At 33.0% G+C, this 19,964-nt stretch overlaps 2 protein-coding genes across 2 annotated transcripts; both read right to left on the reverse strand.

Annotated features, from left to right (window-relative positions):
• Positions 1-6,119: 6,119 nt before the first annotated feature.
• Positions 6,120-9,077, reverse strand: LOC122632475 (putative uncharacterized protein DDB_G0277255). The gene is made up of 6 exons (XM_043819276.1): positions 9,068-9,077; positions 8,724-8,956; positions 8,001-8,268; positions 6,953-7,378; positions 6,638-6,898; positions 6,120-6,526 (listed from the first exon to the last, which is right to left on the reverse strand). The coding sequence occupies exons 1-6, from the start codon at positions 9,075-9,077 to the stop codon at positions 6,120-6,122; spliced, it is 1,605 nt and encodes a 534-aa protein (XP_043675211.1).
• On the reverse strand, positions 9,014-13,254 carry LOC122630045 (uncharacterized protein YGR130C). The gene is made up of 8 exons (XM_043814078.1): positions 13,132-13,254; positions 10,999-13,046; positions 10,827-10,918; positions 10,541-10,762; positions 10,335-10,477; positions 10,091-10,254; positions 9,926-10,011; positions 9,014-9,338 (listed from the first exon to the last, which is right to left on the reverse strand). The coding sequence occupies exons 1-8, from the start codon at positions 13,180-13,182 to the stop codon at positions 9,169-9,171; spliced, it is 2,976 nt and encodes a 991-aa protein (XP_043670013.1). The 5' UTR covers positions 13,183-13,254; the 3' UTR covers positions 9,014-9,168.
• Between the last annotated feature and the right edge of the window lie 6,710 nt (positions 13,255-19,964).

The following is a 19,964-nucleotide window of genomic DNA, read 5'->3' on the forward strand; positions in this document are numbered from 1 at the left end:
TCTCTCTCTCTCTCTCTCTCTCTCTCTCTCTCTCTCTCTCTCTCTCTTTTCGACTAATCCCGCTTCTATGCACAACATGCTCTAATATATTTTCTATACGATGAAAAATCAGGCAAAAATGGACTGTCTCCGTCCGTAAACAGGAGAACCCTGTTCCTTCGATAAACCCCGCGAATTTTCTTACTATTTCTTACCACGATCGTATCGCTAAATTTCGTTATGTATCTATTTCGTCGTGCACATATCGAAATAATTCAACAAAAATTAATAATAATTATCTATCATTAGTGAAAATATATTTTCGTCGTGTGTCCGCGTCGATTCGATGATTTCTTCGTATAAACGTTATTTATTCTCATTATTATTATATCTATAATTTATTTAACTTTACGCTAATGAAGTAAAGATAATAAAAGGAAAACAGAAAGAAAGAAAAAAAAAAAACAATTTTTAGTTAAGACTTTTGTAACAATTGTAAAATATTTAAATTCGTTACTTATATAAAAATGGATATAGACAGAATTTTTTGTTAATTTTAGAAAAGGCAGAAAGGATAAAAAAAAAAGGTAAAAAACAAAGTGCGTAAGAATTCGTTTATAATTTCATTAATCAATCGTTAGAAATTCATTATTTAATTTTTTCGATGGAAAACTTTTCAACTTTCGATTATCGATTTATCTATTTTGCATGGGGATAACGATAACGATAAGAATGAACGCTAACGATCCGATCGAAAAAAAAATGAAGAGAAAAGAAATGATAATAATAATAACTAAAATAAATAATAATAACAAAAAGATGATAACAATAATAATTAACAATAATGAAGGAAAAAAAAGAAAGAAGAAAAATAAGAATTAAAACGAGGAGTCGCGAAGGAACAAGGTGAAAAACGTACAGTAGCAAAAAAACGCCGATCGGAACGGATAACCCGTGCTCTTTTGTAATTTCGCGAATCACACATATATATACACATACAGATACACGTAAACAAAGAAACAAACAAACCAACAATCTTATAGATGGACGCAGTACGAAAGGAGCGGGCTTTGTACCCTTTTTTGTACCCTTTGAAAGCCCGACGAGTGAAACACGTGATAATGCCCAACGGCACGAGATGTCTTTTCTTATTCTTTATACGAGTACGAAAGAAATAATAAGGGGGATGTGTTGGCGAATTAATAACGTTAAATCTAAACGAGTTAATTGACTCTATCTCTAGTCATAGTGAACTTGCACGTGTGCGAATAAAGAAGAAGAAGAAGAAGAAGAAGAAGAAGATACAACAAAGAAGAAACAAATAAATAAATAAATAAATAAATGGGAGGACACGCGCAAATGTACACACAAACAAGTGCATACACTTACATAAAATACATAAAAAGATGATACACGTGCACACGCAACACACGCGACGCGGATGAACTGTGTGAGCAGAAAGTTTTAGAAATAACCTTTCGTTGTCCATATAAATTAAATGAAAAAAAAGAAAAGAAAAAAAAAAATGAAAAAAAATGAAAAAAAGGGAAAAAAAAAGAGTATATAAAATAATATACAATACATATGCGAAACTTGCTAATCATTCGTTCGTTCTTTTCTATAAGAGTATGGAACAGTATCGGCGGATCAACGGCTAGACTACTATGGCGAGAAGATGATGTACGTAATGACAGTTGCGAAAAAAAAAGAAAAAAAAAAAGATACCAGACAAGGAATCAGCCCTTATTTTCTTTCTTTTCCCTTATTATTATTATTATTATTATTATTATTATTATTATTATTATTATTATTATTATTATTATTATTATTATTATTATTATTATTATTATTATTATTATTATCATTATCATTATTATTATTATTATTATTATTATTATTATTATTATTATTATTATTATTATTATTATTATTATTATTACTGTTATTATTATTCTCTTTCATGCCTTTTTTCGAATCAAATGAAATCGTACGAATAAAAATATGTACTTTGAAATCAAAAGGAAAAAAAATTAAGAAGAAGAAAGTCTGATTGTTATCTACATTTTTTCATTTCATTTCATTTCATTTCATTTCATTTCTTTTTCTGTTTGTATTGTGTTGTTTAATCAATTTATAACATTATGACAAGTACATAATTTGATATTATTATATAAATTTTGTTCGGAGACACGATTTAAATTCATACTTTGTTAAGTATAAATTTGTAATTATACGAATTTTGTTTAGCGAACAGTTTAAATTTATATTTCGCTAAGTATAAAGTTCAAATAATATAAATTTCGTTTAATCGCCAGAATAAATTTATACTTTGCCGGGTATAAATTTGTAATAATATAAATTTTGTTCGAACGAAGTTTAAATGTATACTTCACCGAGTATACATTTGAAATTAAATAAATTTTCTTTATAGAGCAAAAATATATATTAAGTAGAGGGTTGGTTAATCGTTTATTTTTTTTATGTTTTCATTATGATCTCATTCATTTTTTTAATTCATTCATTCATTCATCTATTCATTCATTCAATTATTCATTTTAACGAATCTTCCGTCTCTCTCTCTTTTTCTCCCCTTTCGTTATATGTTCGATTATCGTCGCTGATTCGTAGAATCTTTCGTATTCTTATCAAAAGCCACTTACTTCACCCCATCCCCTTCCAAATTCGATCAAAATTGTTTTCACTTTTTCGTTTGAGTTTTGTTATCGAACTGTCTCGAGAATGAAAACATTTTTTTCGGAAGTTTCGTGGAGGGATGGACAGGGGGTTGGTGCAAGTAGGGAGAGATATAACGAGATGGAAGGGTAAGGAGAATAGAAGGGTTAGAAAAGAAAGGAAAAGAAGAAGAAGATGAAGAAGATTCGTAAGCAAAATGGTGGATGATGAAGAGTTAGGAGAAAGAGAATGTAATGATGGTGCAGGAGGAGGAAAAAGGAGGAAGGGGGTTGATTAAAGGAATACGACATTAACGTTTTCGTGATTCGATTTAACGATGAAAAGACGAGGATTCGTTGTGAATAATTATCTGTTCAAAGAGACCGATGATATCAACATCCGATGAGGAATAGTCGAAAGAAATTGTAGTATTACGTTACTAACTACTTACATATACATAAGTACATATATAAGATATAAACTTTTATGGTTTTATACGTACTTATCGGATGTGTCAATCAAATTGGTTAAGATTCATTTGCGGACTGATTACTTTTTGCGAACAATACGGGTACAATTTCTATGCGTATCCTCCATATTGGATCTTTTTAATAGCTTATTCCATTGATGTATAAGAAGATAATAATAGTAATAATTAGTTGGTTTTATTCACGGACAATTGCTTAATTAATTCTGCTCGTTTATATGTGTGTATATATATATATATATATCGGATAAATTTCTGACGAATGTTTTACAAACGCCGCGTACAGAAGGACTTTGAATTGATCAATGGTCCCTCTTTCACATTTCTTCAACCCTCTCTCAATTTCCCCTCTCTCCACACCCATCACCGAATGGACACTTGTTCGCTGTTGGAATCATTGGTCGCTAAAGTATATATTTATTTATACTGTCGGCGAAATATATTATAGTTGGCGAACAGTAGCGTGGGTTCAGCGTTAGATCCGGTGAAGTGAAAGAAAAGAGATACAGAGAGCGGAAGAAGATTAAGAAAAGAAAAAAAAGAAGAAGGTAGAAGAGGGAAATCGTAACGATATAAGAAAGCAATTGAAAAATGGAACAATGGCGCTCGCATTCTTGCTATTAATCGATAGATAGCTACGAAGATTTCATCACTTTTTTATATATACAATGCATATACATATATATACATATATGTATAATTATGTATTAATATATTAAAATAGTATATAACTATAGCGATAACGGTCATCATTATTACTATTAACGATAATAATTAATAATGATTAACTCTAATATTATAATATTAACGATAAGGATATAATAATCGATCGAATTAGCTTAGATAAACCGAGTTAAATCCCAAAAAAAAGGAGAAGGAAAAAATGTCATTATTTTATGTCGAACTCGTGTCTTTCCTTCTCTCTCTCTCTCTCTCTCTCTCTCTCTCTCTCTCTCTCTCTCTCTCTCTCTCTCTCTCTTTCTTTTTTTCTTTATTTATTTTTATCTTTATCTCTGCCTTTGTCTTGTTCGAATAGAGACACGCATTTCATATTTTCTTGTCTCTAATCTCATAAATCTTCTTACATGTAAATTATTCCAGCGTGTATGTACCAAGAAAATGATCTTTTCCATTTATCCTTCGATACCGTTCTTTCTCTCTCTTTTTCTCTCTTTCTCTCTCTTTCTTTCGACTCTTTATTCGCTCTCATTATCATTCGCTCTCCGTTCGATAAAAAAAAAAAAGAAAAAAAAAGGAAAAGAAAAAAAAAAGATAAAGAATCGGCTCGATCTGTTCGAATATTAAAGAGAGGAATTGTGATATTATCGAAAGAGAATCAATTGAATTATACCGCACTAGTCTGACATAAGTGCAAACGGAGAAAATGCAAATTATCTACTATAAAAGCAAAGAGAAAGAGGGAGAGAGAGAGTTTTCATAATCGAGCTTTGGTTAAGTTTATTTTTAGATAAATCTTTCGATCGCGAACGTGCTACAACTTCGTGTTTATACTCTTCGTAGTAAAATCGATGGAATTTCTTGCGAATTGTCGAAACGTAAATCTTGTGAATGAGAGAAAGAAGGGCGGGGGTGAATCACGAGAAAAGGACTGCAAATATCAAGAAAATTTGAGCCGGTTGTCGTAAAGATTGTTAGGTTGACAGGAGACAAAAATTTCACACGAATATTTTCTTGTTTTTGTCAGGCGTTTATTATTATAATTTTTAAATGATATAAAAAAATTATTTTTCGAGAATATTTATACGTACTTACTTTTTTATCCGTGCTTGTTATAATGAAATAATTACTTTTAAATGATTCGATAACATTCGGTCTAATCTCAAAGAAGGATTTACAATGTTAAAGGGAGCAACTGATTGTGTATGTGTGTAGAAGATAGAAAGAAAAAAAGAGAGAGAAAATATGAATAAACGAGAGGGGGAGCAAATGATATTCATTTTTGCGAACTGTTTTATGCGATGAAGCAGTGTAAAAGTGAACATTTGTAAATCTATTATTGTAACCGATATAGTCTAGTGACATTGGAACACGTATTATAATCGATACGTTTTCTTTACTTCCTATGGAGATCAAGAGAATAAACGAATGCAACAAGGGAATGATGCTCTTGTGCGGATACACTCATACACTCGACACACACAGACACAAACATTAAATGCATGCGTATTGATTGTACGCGTATAGTTCGTACGCAAGCGTATAAAACGTATGTACGAATAGTTATATACATACATATATATACATATATATTATATATAAATATATATTATGTATATTTACACAATACGTGACAAATAAATCAGAAAATTTTCGAACGTTTTGAAATATCGAAAGAAAAATGACCTATCGTATTTACGAAGGAAGAAGCATCGTTTTCTTTCAATTTATATATATATATATATATATATATATATATATATATATAAACATGTGCGAACTAATTATCGTTTCTTTTCAGATAATTGGCATTATATATGATAATTATTGCATGATATTTATTGAGTACAAACATTTGTCTCATTCGTCATCGTTATCATATCGTTATCATCATCATTATTCTTATTATTAACGACGTATTGTTATTTATTAATTTTATCATCATCATCATCGTCATTATCATTATATTGTTGATTCGAGTGTGGACAAAAAAAACAAAGTAAGAAAAATAAACTGTACGTAGTAGGTGGCCCGTCTTCTTTGGCACTTACCGAAATTTTGTCGTTCGCTTTTATTGTTAAATTTGTTGTAATTCGAAGAAAAAAGAAGAATTCCAAATATCTTTGTATTACGAAGGATATATATATATATATATATATATATATATATGCTATATGTTTATTGTTTCAAAAAAGACAATGATCATACAAACTAAACTATAAGCGAATTAGTTGATTAAAACAAAAAAGAAGCAAAACAAAGAAAAAAGAAAAAGAAACGCGAATTCATTCGTAAAAATTGTTCACATTTTTTCTAAATTCTTTTCATCCTCGAGCTTGGATAAATTCGTCGACGTTTCCGTAATATCTTCGATCAGTGCCCTTTTATCATTCGAGTTTTCACCAATTCGATCGTCAGATCGAACGAGTTTATTATCATCCTTTTTGTTCTTTAGAAAATCCGGCATAATGGCGTACTTTTGTTTACTTTGCAATTCCTCGAAGCATTCGCAAAATTCTTTGTAGAGATCAGCGTGGTCGTACGTCTTTCTTTCTTCGTTGGATTTTTTCACGAGATCGGCGATAGCACAGAGATCGGATTTTGGAATATCACCGGAAACGTCTCTATAATGCGATCGTATACTCGTGTCAACGTTCGAGCCAATATTTTGATCAGTCGGAGATCTTGTTTTATAAGAATTCTCGAAAGCTTCAGTGAAAACCGATCTTGGATTAGAAAGGGAATCGTTGTACCAAGAATTCCATCGTTTTTTAATATTATTATCATCGTGTTCTGTATCGTTAATTAATTTCTTAATACATTTCTTGAGCAACGGTGATTCCTTTTGAGTAAACGTCTTAACTTGTTTTAACAAGTGTTCCTTACATTTATCGGTTATGGAAACGTTGGATTTTTTTTCTTCGATCGAAAGAGTTTTATCATTTTCCGAAGAGATCGATTTCTTGGAATAAATTTCGTTATCATCCTCGATCAACGTTTCGTTGGAAGATCTTACTGTATCGTTTAAGAGGATTTTAGGACAAGCTTTTAGAGTCAATAAGTCATATACGCTCTCGGATCCTGACGAAACATTTTTATTATCGTTTTTATTATCATTTTTATTTTCATTATCACGATCATCGTCGATAGTTAATTTAACAATATTTCGATCGTCTTCTTCGTTAATTAATTCTTCTGATAATATCTCTAACACTTCCGTATTATTTTCTTTGGTACTCAATCGTTCGATTATTTCTTGATTGGAATCATTCTCTTTATCATCGTGATGTATACTTTCGGAAGGATTATCGTTGTTTTTATTAATACTATCGCTTTTCCAGAAACTTTCGATGTTTCCGTTCTTGAATACGATATTGTTCTCCTCGACGAATTTATCGACGTTAGTGCAAAAATCTTTCATACCTTGACGAATGCTACTCAGTTTGGCTGTTAATGGATTCTTATTATTTTTCCTTTGATAACTTTCTATATTGGAATATTTCGAAGTATCATAGGATGCTTTAGAAGCAGCAGGTAACGCGTCTTGAATATTTTCATTTTCTAAAATAATGATACTACGTTAAATACATAATCGAAATACTACGGTAATAATAATATTGCGGATATTTGTGCAAATAATAATTAATATTGTCACTTTAGTGCAGAAAAAAAGAAAAGCAATTTTACACTATTCGCGAATAATTATACGCTGCTATTTATTCAGTATCAGTATCTTTAAACATTTCTAATGAATATTTTAAAGAAATGGTCACTAAAGTAATTTAAAAAATCAATAGAAATATTTATAAATTTGTCAGTATTTTATATAAATAGATATGGTCAGTATTTATAATAAACTCAAACGCAATACCGACACTTCATTATTTATATTGATCAGTTATATATATTACGTACTGATCGAAAATATTTATATATATTGAAAATTTGTTTTACGAAATATTTATCAATCATTGATAAAAATACTGATCGAATAAATAGTAGTGATAATTATAACGACGAGAAAAATCGAGATATTTTGAAATAAATGTGTAATAGATATGTACAACACAACAATGGAACAAACTAATTGATTATCCAAATATATAAATGACGTAATAAAAATTCATTTATAAAAAAGAAAATGTACGTTCGCATAAACATCCGCAGTTTGGTAATAAATTACCATTATCGAGTGTAGGTTCCTTTTTGTCGAATGTACAAGCCCGTTGCTCGGTCGCTTTATCCACCGTTGTTTTCAGAATAATTTTTGCGTAATCCGTGACTTCTCTATTTAAAGCGTAACCACCTAAAGGATCCTCGAGACTTTTACGTTCATTCAAAATTTGTATGCCTAAACTCTTTTTCTCAGCATCACCAGCAACGTAATCCTTCGATCGTAAAGTTTCTTCTTCCTCACGATTCACTTCTCGATCCTGATCGTTATTGATGATCTTCGAAGAGAGTATTTAAGAGAAAAAAATAAATATTGTTTTCAATGAAAATATACGAAGTGGGTGAAAAGTTTCTACACGATCTTATAAATCAATTTACTCTTTTCCGAGACTTTTGTATCAACTTATTTTTGTTTCGTTTTCTCTTTTCTTTCTTTTTCTCAATGATCAGTAAAAAAGTTGGTAAGCTTTTTTAACCTGCGAAAAAAAAAGAAGAAGAAGAAGGCAAGAAAAGAAAAGAAAAGAAAAGAAAAGAAAAGGAAAGAAAAATCAGCAGTGAAAAGGATTTAATTAGTTTTTTCCAAGATCGCGGGGTAAGAAACTTTCGAACGCGGGACTTCCTCGTCATATCGAAGAGATAGATATTTGTCGGATTGGTCAAAAATAAAAAACAAAAACAAAAAATCAATAAAAAAAGAGAGAAACAAGAAGAAGAAGGAAGAAGTCAAAATTACTCGAGTAGTTTTCCAGGGTACGAGGAGATTACGTCGTGCATTTTTCTCTTCCTCCGCCAATGGCCTGTTTCCGTCACTTTCCTCGATTACTTTTTGTCGGCCGTTTTTATTTTCTTCGTCGTTTTCCAGCTCGGCATCGGAATAAGTGGGGGAAGATGAGGACGACGAAGACGAAGACGAAGACGAAGACGAAGACGAGGACGAGGATGATGAGAGGCTCAACTTTTTCTTCCCTTCCAGCTTAAGCTTCGTCAGAAAGAGAGAACGAGAGAGAGAGAGAGAAAGAGAGAAAGAGGGGGAGAAAGAGAGAGAGAGAGAGAGAGAGAGAAAGAACAGGGCAGAACAGCAGGGCATACAGGCAACAAGATTCACGCAACGTGAATGATCAAATAGTCCGCGATGTGTGGACCGCGAGGATGATCTTATTCGAAGCACGAATTCTGTATCAGACCTTGACGAAACTAGTTCTTACCAGTTCCTTGCTCGTACGCATCGGCGACTTCTCCCTGTCGACTTCTTCGTCGTCCTGTTGGTTCGTTTTTTTCTTATTAATTTCCTCCGCTTCCCTTTCGGGCCTACCGACCGGTTTGCGAAGCTTTCTTTTGTTTATCAACTCTTTCGAGGGCGGATCGTGTGCATGTCGACAGGTAAACAAAGATCGATCCAAGTTAAATGAGTGAAAGCAGTTGGACAACTTATCGTCATTAAATGGGAAATCATTTTCCTTCTTTCTTTCTTTCTTTTCTTTTTTCTTTTTTTTCCTTCCAAATGATCTTACGGTAGATTTATAAAATAAGTGTTGCTTTTTTATATTATTATAAGGAAAGAAATTTAATGCAATCGAATGATAAAAAGTAAGTATGCATATTGATGAGAATATGATGTAATATATGTTTTTTTTCTTTTTCTTTCTTTTTTTTGTATAACGATGGAAAACAAAATATGTATATGTATGTATATTTTGTTGTAATATCTTGCTATATGTGTATGCATATATATTCATATATATACATATATATAAATGAAAAAATATACATATATATTTTTTTATAATAAAATGATATAAACAAAAATATGCAAAATGGTCAACCTAGGTATTTCAATGATAACCCGTAATATCTATTTATTAGATATCTTTGCTTATAACGAATACTTATTTATAAATCATTATAATATTTCCAATACCTTATTTTAATACTAACCCATAACACTGTCGTTGATCCTTTTCTGTTCTGCTTCAATCCATCGTCGTCTTTCGGCTGCCTCTTCTTCTGGACCACCTCGCATCCTAGAAAAAAAAAAAATAGAAAAAAAAATATGATACTCTCCAGTCCTTAATTTGCATTTATCATTTGTTCTAATTTTACCATGCTTCTGCACAAGCACGATCTCGTGGAAATACCGGCCTGTCGTCCAGATAATGAAGATTCTTACACTTTAAAATCATCGTCTTGCGATACATTTTGATATTCTTTAAGACCGGATTACCGGTTAAAGTAATTACTCTTATAGATTTCATATCACCGAGAATCTGAAATAAATTCTCTGAACGTTATCCTTTATATTTTTATAGGATTACAAAATTTGTTCATATCGAACGGTTCAACGTACGTCGACGATATCGAAAGTATCTATTCGATTGTGAGACAAATCTAAAATCGATAGATACTCCAGTAATCGGAGATGCTCGATGTCGGTACTACTTTGTAGATAATTATAAGACAAATTCAACGTATTCAAGAACTTCAGACTGTCTGAAAACGTTGTGTAAATATTAAAGAGTAACGTAATCGATAGGAATGATAGTTATGAATTACCAAGATTCTCGATCTTTTTAATCATGTTATGGGCCAAGTTTAAAGTGTCCAACTTTATCAAGCATTCCAAATTTTCGATTTTGTTGATTATATTGTGATGAAGATACAGACATCTCAGTTCGCTTTGATTCTCCAGATTCGCAATCTCACGAATTCCGTTGTTCTCCAACCAAAGTGTCTTCAAACCCGTATACTTTTCCAGATTTTCGATAAACGAGAAGCCTTACGTGCGAATAAAAATAATTTTAAAAAAATTCACATTCAAATTTATTTCCATTATATTTACCTTTGTAATGTAGATATAGGACATCGTTCAACCAAGGAGTCTGATAAAGCTTGTTTTCTCTACAATGTTTCTTGATATACTGCTCCGTCATTCTAGTAATTATGAATTTGATATATCGAATATGAACAAAAAATAATAGATCCTTCGTAATGGTATAACAAATACTTTTTACCTTACGCCATGCTTTTTTTCATCGTAATCATAAACTTTGCCTTTGATGTACGGCCTGTTCTCTTTTTCCGTTAAATAGGCGAATAGTGATTCGTTGGAATCGACTTTTTCGATGTTGTTATCGTCCGTTGGACCTTGTAAATTTTCATTCGACGATGATACAGCATCGATGATTTCCACTTGAACAGTGTCCTCCGATTCTGGATTACATGTTACGCTTGTCGTTGTAATCTCGTCGTTGTTATCAATCTCATTTCGATTTGCATCTATCAATTCTTTTTCATTTTCACGATCCATAGTCATTCCTTTTTCTAAATAAATTTCATGATTTTCGTCGTCATCGTAGCTGGTCTCTTCCTTTTTAATTATTAAGGTGGTATCGTTATCGGGAAGATCGACGTTCGATTTCGATGTATCACTCGAAACGTCCATCGAAGCTCTCTCGTTGATCATAGAATCGAGTTTACACTGGATAATGTCGCCAATCAAATTTTCATTAATAAATTCGATCAACGATTTTTCGTCTTCCTCATTCTCAGATTCGTTCACAATTTCGGTCGAAACACTTTCCAAAACGATTTTTTCATCTACCTTTTCAGTTTCAAGATTCATGTTATGCGATACACTATCCCCTTCATTTACAATCTCCAAAGTTTCGGGCAGCCTGTTTTTCAGGTCTATCATCCTATCTTTAAAATCTTTCTCCATCACTTTTATCCTGTAATTTTCTGTAACTTCGTTTTTCGTCAAAGGCATCTCGATGAACGGCGATATCGATCTTTGATTTTCGACGATATTCTCTTCTAATTCGTCCTCGTCCAATTTCGAACTTTCGTCGATAAATTCGTAGTCTTCAATTTCGGCAATCGCTTTTTGCTCGTCCAACAATTCTTCGAAATGACTAAATTCTATGGCCAAATCTTTCAAGGACTCGTTTTTCAAATCCTCTATCTTCATCTTTTGTTCATTGATTTTTTTCAAAATTTCATTTACCTCTAGCTCGGATTTGTAATGAGTAGAATCCAATAACTTAGCCAAAGTTTTGGCATGAATTTCGGTCATGTCTACTCCAAGATTCTCATTGCTTAATTCAATGGGTTTTTCTTCCGTGTTAAAGTGCCTTTCGTCGACGGTAGATTCGTTTATGTCCAAAGCGTCGAAATACTCGAACAATTCTTCCTGTTCGTTCTTCGTGTTTTCTTCGTCGAGACGTTCGATCGATAAATCCGAACAGAAATCTTTTTCGATCTTTTCCATGAACTTATCGCTACCGGAAGAACCTTTCCCTTCCATATTCATTATGTTTATAGCGTCTTCCGGGTTGAGGTAGTACAGCATATCTTCGAAACTTTCGAGACGTAATTCGTTAGAATTTTCAAAAAGTATCGAGGCCAGTTTGTCTAATCGTTTTCCAACTTCTACGAGCTCGTTTTGTCTTTTCAAATTGTCTTCTTCCTTTTCCTTTTCCTCTTCCTGTTCCTCTTCCTCTTCCTGTTCCTCTTCCTCCATAACTATTTTATCCAACTCCGAATCAATCGAAAAATCTATCGACGTTCTTTCGTCGTTGACCTGTAGAACGGCTAAAGATTTTTCTAATTCCTCGAAATCTATGCTGGCACAACTGTCGTCTTTTAAATGTTCGTTCGAACGATTCTCAAAACTTTCTCGACGATTAAATACGTTCGAGTCATTTTCTTGTAAAAGTACGCCGTTAGAAACCTCGCTCTCTACGATAAGATCATTCGTGGAATCATTTATCTCGATGATCCTTGCTCCGTCCGAGATCATTTTTCTTCGATCATCAGCATTTTCACGTGCCGAGAAAGAACTCGACGTATCCTCGATGATTCCTTCCTGATTGATGACCGTTTGAACGTCCGATCCACTGTCGTAGAAAACCAATGTATATTCTTCCGAATCACTATCGTTCTCGCTTTCGTTCGTCGACATTTTTTTATTAGATTCACTTTCAGTTAAATTAGTAATCGCCTTTACCTCGTAGGTTTTCGGTTCGTTCGTTTCGACGCGATTTTCTTCATTTACGTCGATCTAAATGATTATATAATAACGACAGAGAGATATTGACAATAATACAACGAATTAATCGTTCCAATAATTTTACACATTTACATACCTTGTCATCCTTTAATACTTTCATCGACTCGTCTTTCTCTGGATTTTCCATTACGTTTTTAAATTCGTCGTCGACACTCGTCGGACTTTCGCGATCTTCGATTCCAATCGTTTCTGAATTACTCATGACTCTAGTTTATTCTTCAATCAAAATATTCAAAGAAATAAGAAGGAGCCAACGTATACAGATGGATGGAAAAAGAGACAGGGTGAAAGCGAGGGTGGGAGGGAACGAGACTGGGGAAGAGAGAAAGAGACGTAAAGAGGAATTTATTCCAAGTGTCGATATGACAACGCAACGTTCTGCATGAACGTTCAGAATAAACGTAGTCATAGAAACAGATGTTTGCCACTTGTTTGATCGATTGCCACGATTTGAATTTCTCACGTTTTGAATTTCTCCTTCGTCCATTCCACCGTATTAAAAAACATCGTATTTTCATTTACGTGCGTGATGGAATAAAAAGAAAAAATATATTCCATTTTTCTCGATGCAACGTCTGCACCAGTCGGAAAAAGGTGGAAATCGTTGCACGTATTCTCCATAAAACGTTTGCGTATGTATGTTGGAGAGAGAGGGAGGGAGAGAGAGAGAGAGAGAGAGAGAGAGAGAGAGAGAGAGAGAGAAAAGGAGCGAAAGAGAAAGAGAGAAAAGGAGAGAAAGAGAGAGAGAGACGAATTTACTTGATGCATTTACACCTGTTTAACTTTGACACTGTTTATAGGCTATATCTTGTTTGATATCTATTCTAGCGAATACATACGTCGAGTTTCCTTTGTTCGAGTTGACCGTCTGGATGCTCCCTTCCCCCTTTGGTTCACATCGCTTGTTTTTCCTCTCGACTCGCGATCCTCGTCTCGAGCGAAGCCACTGTCCAGGCCATCTTTGGATTGTGAATGATTCGCGAATGAATGCTATCAACATGATCTTCTGGGAAAAGATACGAAGCAACGTCGACGATTCGCAAATGTCGCGACGAATCCGATCGAAACAGGAAATCGTCGGACTTCTTTAAACGACGATTACCAACCCGATCTAGCAGAATTTTTTTTCTCTATATTTTTTTATTCCTCTTTATTCTCTAGTCCTTTTGTTCTTCTTCTTCTTCTTCTTCTACCTCTTCTTTTTGTCTTTTCCTCGTCTATTTTCCTAGTCATGAAATTCTGTTTTTCCTCTGTTTGTCGATTCGATCGATCGATAGTTCGATAAACTCTCCTACGAAGCTTTATTCTATTTTCTTTTCTTTTCTTTTCTCCTTTTTCCTTTCCTTTCTTTTCTCTCGTATTTTTTTCTTGTCCTTTTTTTTTCTCTTCCAATTTCTCTTTTCCTCCTTTTCTTTCCTTTTTTCTTTTCCCTTTTTATTCACCTTCTACGATACTTGTTTTCTATTACTTTATTTCTTTTCTTCACTTTTCTTTTCTTTTCTTTTTCCTTTCGATTTTTTTTCTGTCGTAGACGACGACCTTTTGTTCTTCGCCATATCTATAGTCTCCTCGCTTGCTTTGCTTGTCCGTCGAGTCTGAATATAATCGATCTGTACTACTGCTATTTCGAAACACAGGCTCTCTCTCTCTCTCTCTCTCTCTCTTTTTCTCTCGTTCTCTCTTTTATTATGTATATTTATATACATATAAATCGTAAATTTTCTTTAAAGAGAAAATATAAAAAAAGACTAATATATTATATATATATATATATATATATATGTTTCTCATTTATTTTTAAATATGTTCTCTTTTAAAAAATTTAATTAATCGTTGGAAAATATATCAATATTTTTAGGCTTATTCAATATTCAATATTCAACATTTAAGGCTTATTTATTTTTTCTATTTCATTTTATTGTTTTTTATTTATATTTTTCCGTCTCTCTCTCTCTCTCTCTCTCTCTCTCTCTCTCTATATATATATATATATATATATATATATATTCTTTTTTCGGATATTTCACTATGACTAATAGATAATATGGCATTCGAATTCCATGATGTCAACTCGGTTGACACGATATCGTATTTAAGTTGGGCTGCTAATATGCGCATACATTTCCTCAAAACGTCATACGTGTGCTGATGTAGGAAGAGAAGAAAGCTTACACGGAAGTACACGCGTTAGTGACGACACGTAATATAATACATTAGTTTCCAATGACAGGCTTCAAATATCTAACATTATTTTTTATACGTAGACTATCTTTCTTTTTCTTTCATCCTCTCTTTCTCTCGCTCTGATAACGTGTTCATTTGATATGGGAAGATATCGAATTATGATACGCTTTTGTTTATACAATTTTTTTTCTTTCGAAAATCTTATCACTTCGAATCTGAATTTTTTTTTTTCTTTTTTTTTCTTTTCTTTTCTTCCCTAGAAATCACTTTTCGTAAAGAAAAGAAAAGAAGTCATAGAAAACAAGAAAAAATAAAGAAGAAACTAGAACCTTGCGTGTGATTTTAAAAACGGAATTCCAACGAGAGAATCCGGTATTCTCGTTTCTCTTTAAACGATCGATATCTTCCACGAATCGATCAAATTTCACGAGACCCTAGAACTTTAAACGCTTTAACGGGGACTTTAATTCGTCGCGAGACGATCGTCTCGCCCTTGACCGCAGAATCGAATTGGCTATCATCAATGTATCGAGAATCGATCGATCCTCTTTTTCTTTTTTTTTTTTTTCTTTTTTGAATATTTTACTGCGATAGTGGGAGTCCATGAATAAGCTCTTTTCATCTTTATTTAGATTTTTATATTTCGTTACATTACCTTGAATTAACTAATTCACTCATAATCAAAGGTGATCGCCTTCGATTGAGTTAGGGACAATTAAAATGAAAATTTATTCGATAATAATAACCATAACAACAACAATAATAACAATAATAAATAAATAAATAAAAAAAGAAAAAATTTCTCTCTTCGGATCATTAGTAAACGAGTATGGTCAAAGATAATCGATTAAGACGATCTCTCGTTTAGATGATCGACACATAAGATCGATAAGATCGTGGGTAAGTAAAAGAGGAAAAAAGGGGGAAAAAAGAAAAAGAAAAAAAAAAGAAAGAAAAAAGAAGAAAAGAGATTCGGCAAAGGCGAAGATTTTTTTTATACGATAACGTGACTCGGCTCGCGCGACGTCTCGCGACCGTGACCTCGAGAATCTCAGATCGAGAACCAAGCCTATAACCAGGATCAAGAAACGATCGAGATGTACTATTGGAACGGGGAATGCTAGTAGCATTTTCTATACGATCGTGTTCGTCTTCACAATGGTCGGGCTCATCGGTAACACCATCGATGGATCACCATTCGAATGTATTATGTAATTGCTGTCGATATTCGATCGAAAGATCGATCGATCGATCGATCGATCGATCTTTCTCTAACTCCTTAGTCTCTGTCTCTCTCGCTCCTTCTCTCTCTCTCGCTCCTTCTCTCTCTCTCTCTCTCTCTCTCTCTCTCTCTCTCTCTCTCTCTCTCTCTCTCTATCTTTCTTGTATAGATATCGATTAAGTCGGGCTGTCTGATTTTGTAAAGCAAAATAGCCGTGGGTGGCCATCTCCTTCTTCTTGTACATTCAGGATTATACATCGAGGGTGGTGCGGAGGCGGAATCCTATTTGAATACGCTTTGAATCGGCGATCGAGTCTGCTTCGTACGTGTCTCTTTTTGCCTCTTCTTCCTTTTGTTCTTTTTTCTTTCTTTCCTTCTCTCTCTCTCTCCTTGTCTCTTCGTCTATATATTTATGTTTTATATATATACACACGCTTGTGTATATATATATATATATATATATATATATTGATAAGATATTTTATATGTATATATTTTATCTTTATTATCAATATTACTGTAATGATCTATACGTATTTATGTATGTATCTATTTATGATCTATGACATATATGTCATACATATATATGTATTTACATCTTCTGATATCCTTCTATTTTTATCATCAATATCTCTTTAACGATATATGTCTTATACATATTATATATGTATCTATTTATGATCCGTGATACATGTATATATATATTATTTCTATCTTTATTAACTATTTATATCAATTTACTTATTTAATATCTGATATTATATCTAACACTTATATTTCTTATATTATTCTGTTATTATTTGTTTTATTATTATTACGGTATATCATATATATATATATATATATATTTCTTCTTTATTATCTTATAATTTATTATCTCTTTTTTCTCTACTGAAACTTATCGAAATTCATGGAGATAAATTATAATTTACCTTGTCTATTTTCTTCTCTTTTCTTATTCTATACGTCACGTATTTTAAACGCGAAGACCGTCGGCAAATTTAGCGATGGAAAGAAGATCCTCTCGTAGAGAAAAAAGAGAGCAAGAGAAAAGAAAAAGAAACTCGTTTGAAAAACTCTTGTAATCTTGCCAACGAGAAACTATATAGATTTAAAGACTCTATTTAATTCTAATCAAAAATAAATACCATAAAATCACACTATTCTTGACGATGTAACCAACTCATTTGTTTAATAATGATAATGAAATCCCTTCTCTCTCTCTCTCTCTCTCTCTCTCTCTCTCTCTCTCTCTATCTCTCCAAATCAAAATAGTATTAGTAGTGTTAGCAATAGTAGTTTTTTTCTAATACACTATGAAAACAGAAGATTATTCGTTGTTGACTGATCGGCGGAAAATTCATACATAATTAATACTCGTTCCATAAGTTAGAGATAAATGGATGGAGATAAAAAAACAAGAACTTTCCTGCTCTCCCTGAAGTTTTCCATTCGTATTATTGATCATATATTTTCACTGATCCAACAGCAATCGTAAATTGCATCGGTTGTGTTTGGATTTTCCATAAATTTGAATAACATTCTCACTTCCTGCGCGTTATCGTACTAGGCGTAGATGAGAACAATAAGAGAGAGAGAGAGAGAGAGAGAGAGAGAGAGGGAGAGAGAAAGAGAAAGAGATATAATAGTTTCTATGTCTCTTTCTCTCTCTTTCTTTCTCTCTCTCTTTCTCTCTCTCTCTTTCTCTGTATGTTATCTAGACGCCACTATGTGACCTCGCCCTTAGAGGGAAAGATTCTGCATTAGATTGAATCGAATTGAGCATAATATTACTGTCTCCTTCGTCGTGTCTATCGATTTTCTTTCTATCTTTCTCTCTACCTGTTTACTCTCATAGCATTTTGATTTCTTTTCTCTACCTTACCGAAATCCCTCTCTGTCCTTTCGGTTCTTCTACAGCTTAACTCACGTTCCACCTGTCGTCGAGTATCTAAAGATCGTAAATATCGCACCAAAGTAGGCTTCCAAACTAACATCAAATCAGGCAAAGTTATTCCCTTTTTTTTTCTTTTTCTTTTTCTTTTTTTTAATTCTTCATATTATAATGTTATACGTATACAACGATTGGAATAAAACTTGTGTCTCGTTGATTTCCAAGAAGCAGTGAAAAAACAACGTTGCTGATTCTTTGAAAAGGGGAAGAAGTACCGTTATATATAAAAAAAGAAAAGAAAAATATTTCCATTGAAATCGGATCGATCTATTATATATAAAAAGAGATCGAACGGCCAGTGACAATGTTATTCGGATCATTCGATAAATTTTTTGCGTGAGCGAACTTCCCTTTTCTCAGCCCTATCTTCTCCGTTCTTGCTTCTTTTTCCTTTTTCTTTTGTTTTTCGTTTTTTTGTAGTTACAAAAAATTTACGAAAACATTTGGTAACGGTAATCGTTTGGAGAAAAAGATAATGTCTACGAAATATTTCTATGGATGTATGTACATATGTATATTAAAATTTTCTTCTCGTTAATATGTAGTTCACGATGTTTTAACCTGTAAACCGGGAAGAATTTTCGTTCGATGAGCGCATATATTAGAAATAATATAGTACGAATATAAAGGCAGGAAGTTTCGAATAAATTAATGAATCCAAACGTAAGTAAACGTTTTCTAAATAGGAGCGAATGAAGGAACAAATGATTTATTTATTATTTTATCAGGTAGACAAGTTAAATTTTCATGGGGGGTTAACTCCTTGTAGGTATGCCTCGATTAACGAAGGTCAAAGTAGTAAAATCTAAGGAAAGAGAGAGAGAGAGAGAGAGAGAGAGATAGAGAGAGAGAGAGAGAGAGAGAGAGAGAGAGAGAGTAGCCATCTTTCGGTAGGTTCACGTTCAAGGTCGAAGATAAATAAAGTATCGTCCAGTCACGATAGTCTGAGTAGACGTTCTAACGTTCGCCCTAACGCTCGCCCACCTAACATTTAATTACATGTAACTATAGTAACTATAGCTGCGAAATAAAATCGAATCAAATCGGCTAATAAGAAAAATGGAAAAAGTATATTTAGCATAAACGTTCGAGAGAATTCGCGCTACTTTTTCTACGTCCGTACACGATTCTCACGGCCAATGTCTACTTTTCCCAGTTAGATCGATCACTTTCTAACGATAACTCTCGTCAATATCTTTTTCTCCTTTTTTTCCGGCTTTCTTTCTTTTTTCTTTCTTTTTTTTCTTTCTTTTTTTTCTTTCTTTTTTTTCTTTCTTTTTTTTTTCTCCGACGACAAATCCCGTTCAATTACGAAACACTCGAGAGGCGCGATTTTCATCTTTATGTTACGAAGGAAAGGATGCGTGTTCTTCGAGGAATTTTTAGAGACTGTCCATTGCACGCATCTTGTCAGGACCGAGACCGAAGTAAAATTTTGGATACACCTGTACGCGCGGAGTAAGGCCAACTACTTTTTTGCCTTCGCGGTGGCTTCATCAACTATTGGACTCATCGGCAAGCTTCGTTTGAATTTATATATCAGGCAAGC

The sequence above is a fragment of the Vespula pensylvanica genome, chromosome 1, assembly GCF_014466175.1.
Source record: "Vespula pensylvanica isolate Volc-1 chromosome 1, ASM1446617v1, whole genome shotgun sequence".
Classification (NCBI taxonomy): Eukaryota; Metazoa; Arthropoda; class Insecta; order Hymenoptera; family Vespidae; genus Vespula; species Vespula pensylvanica.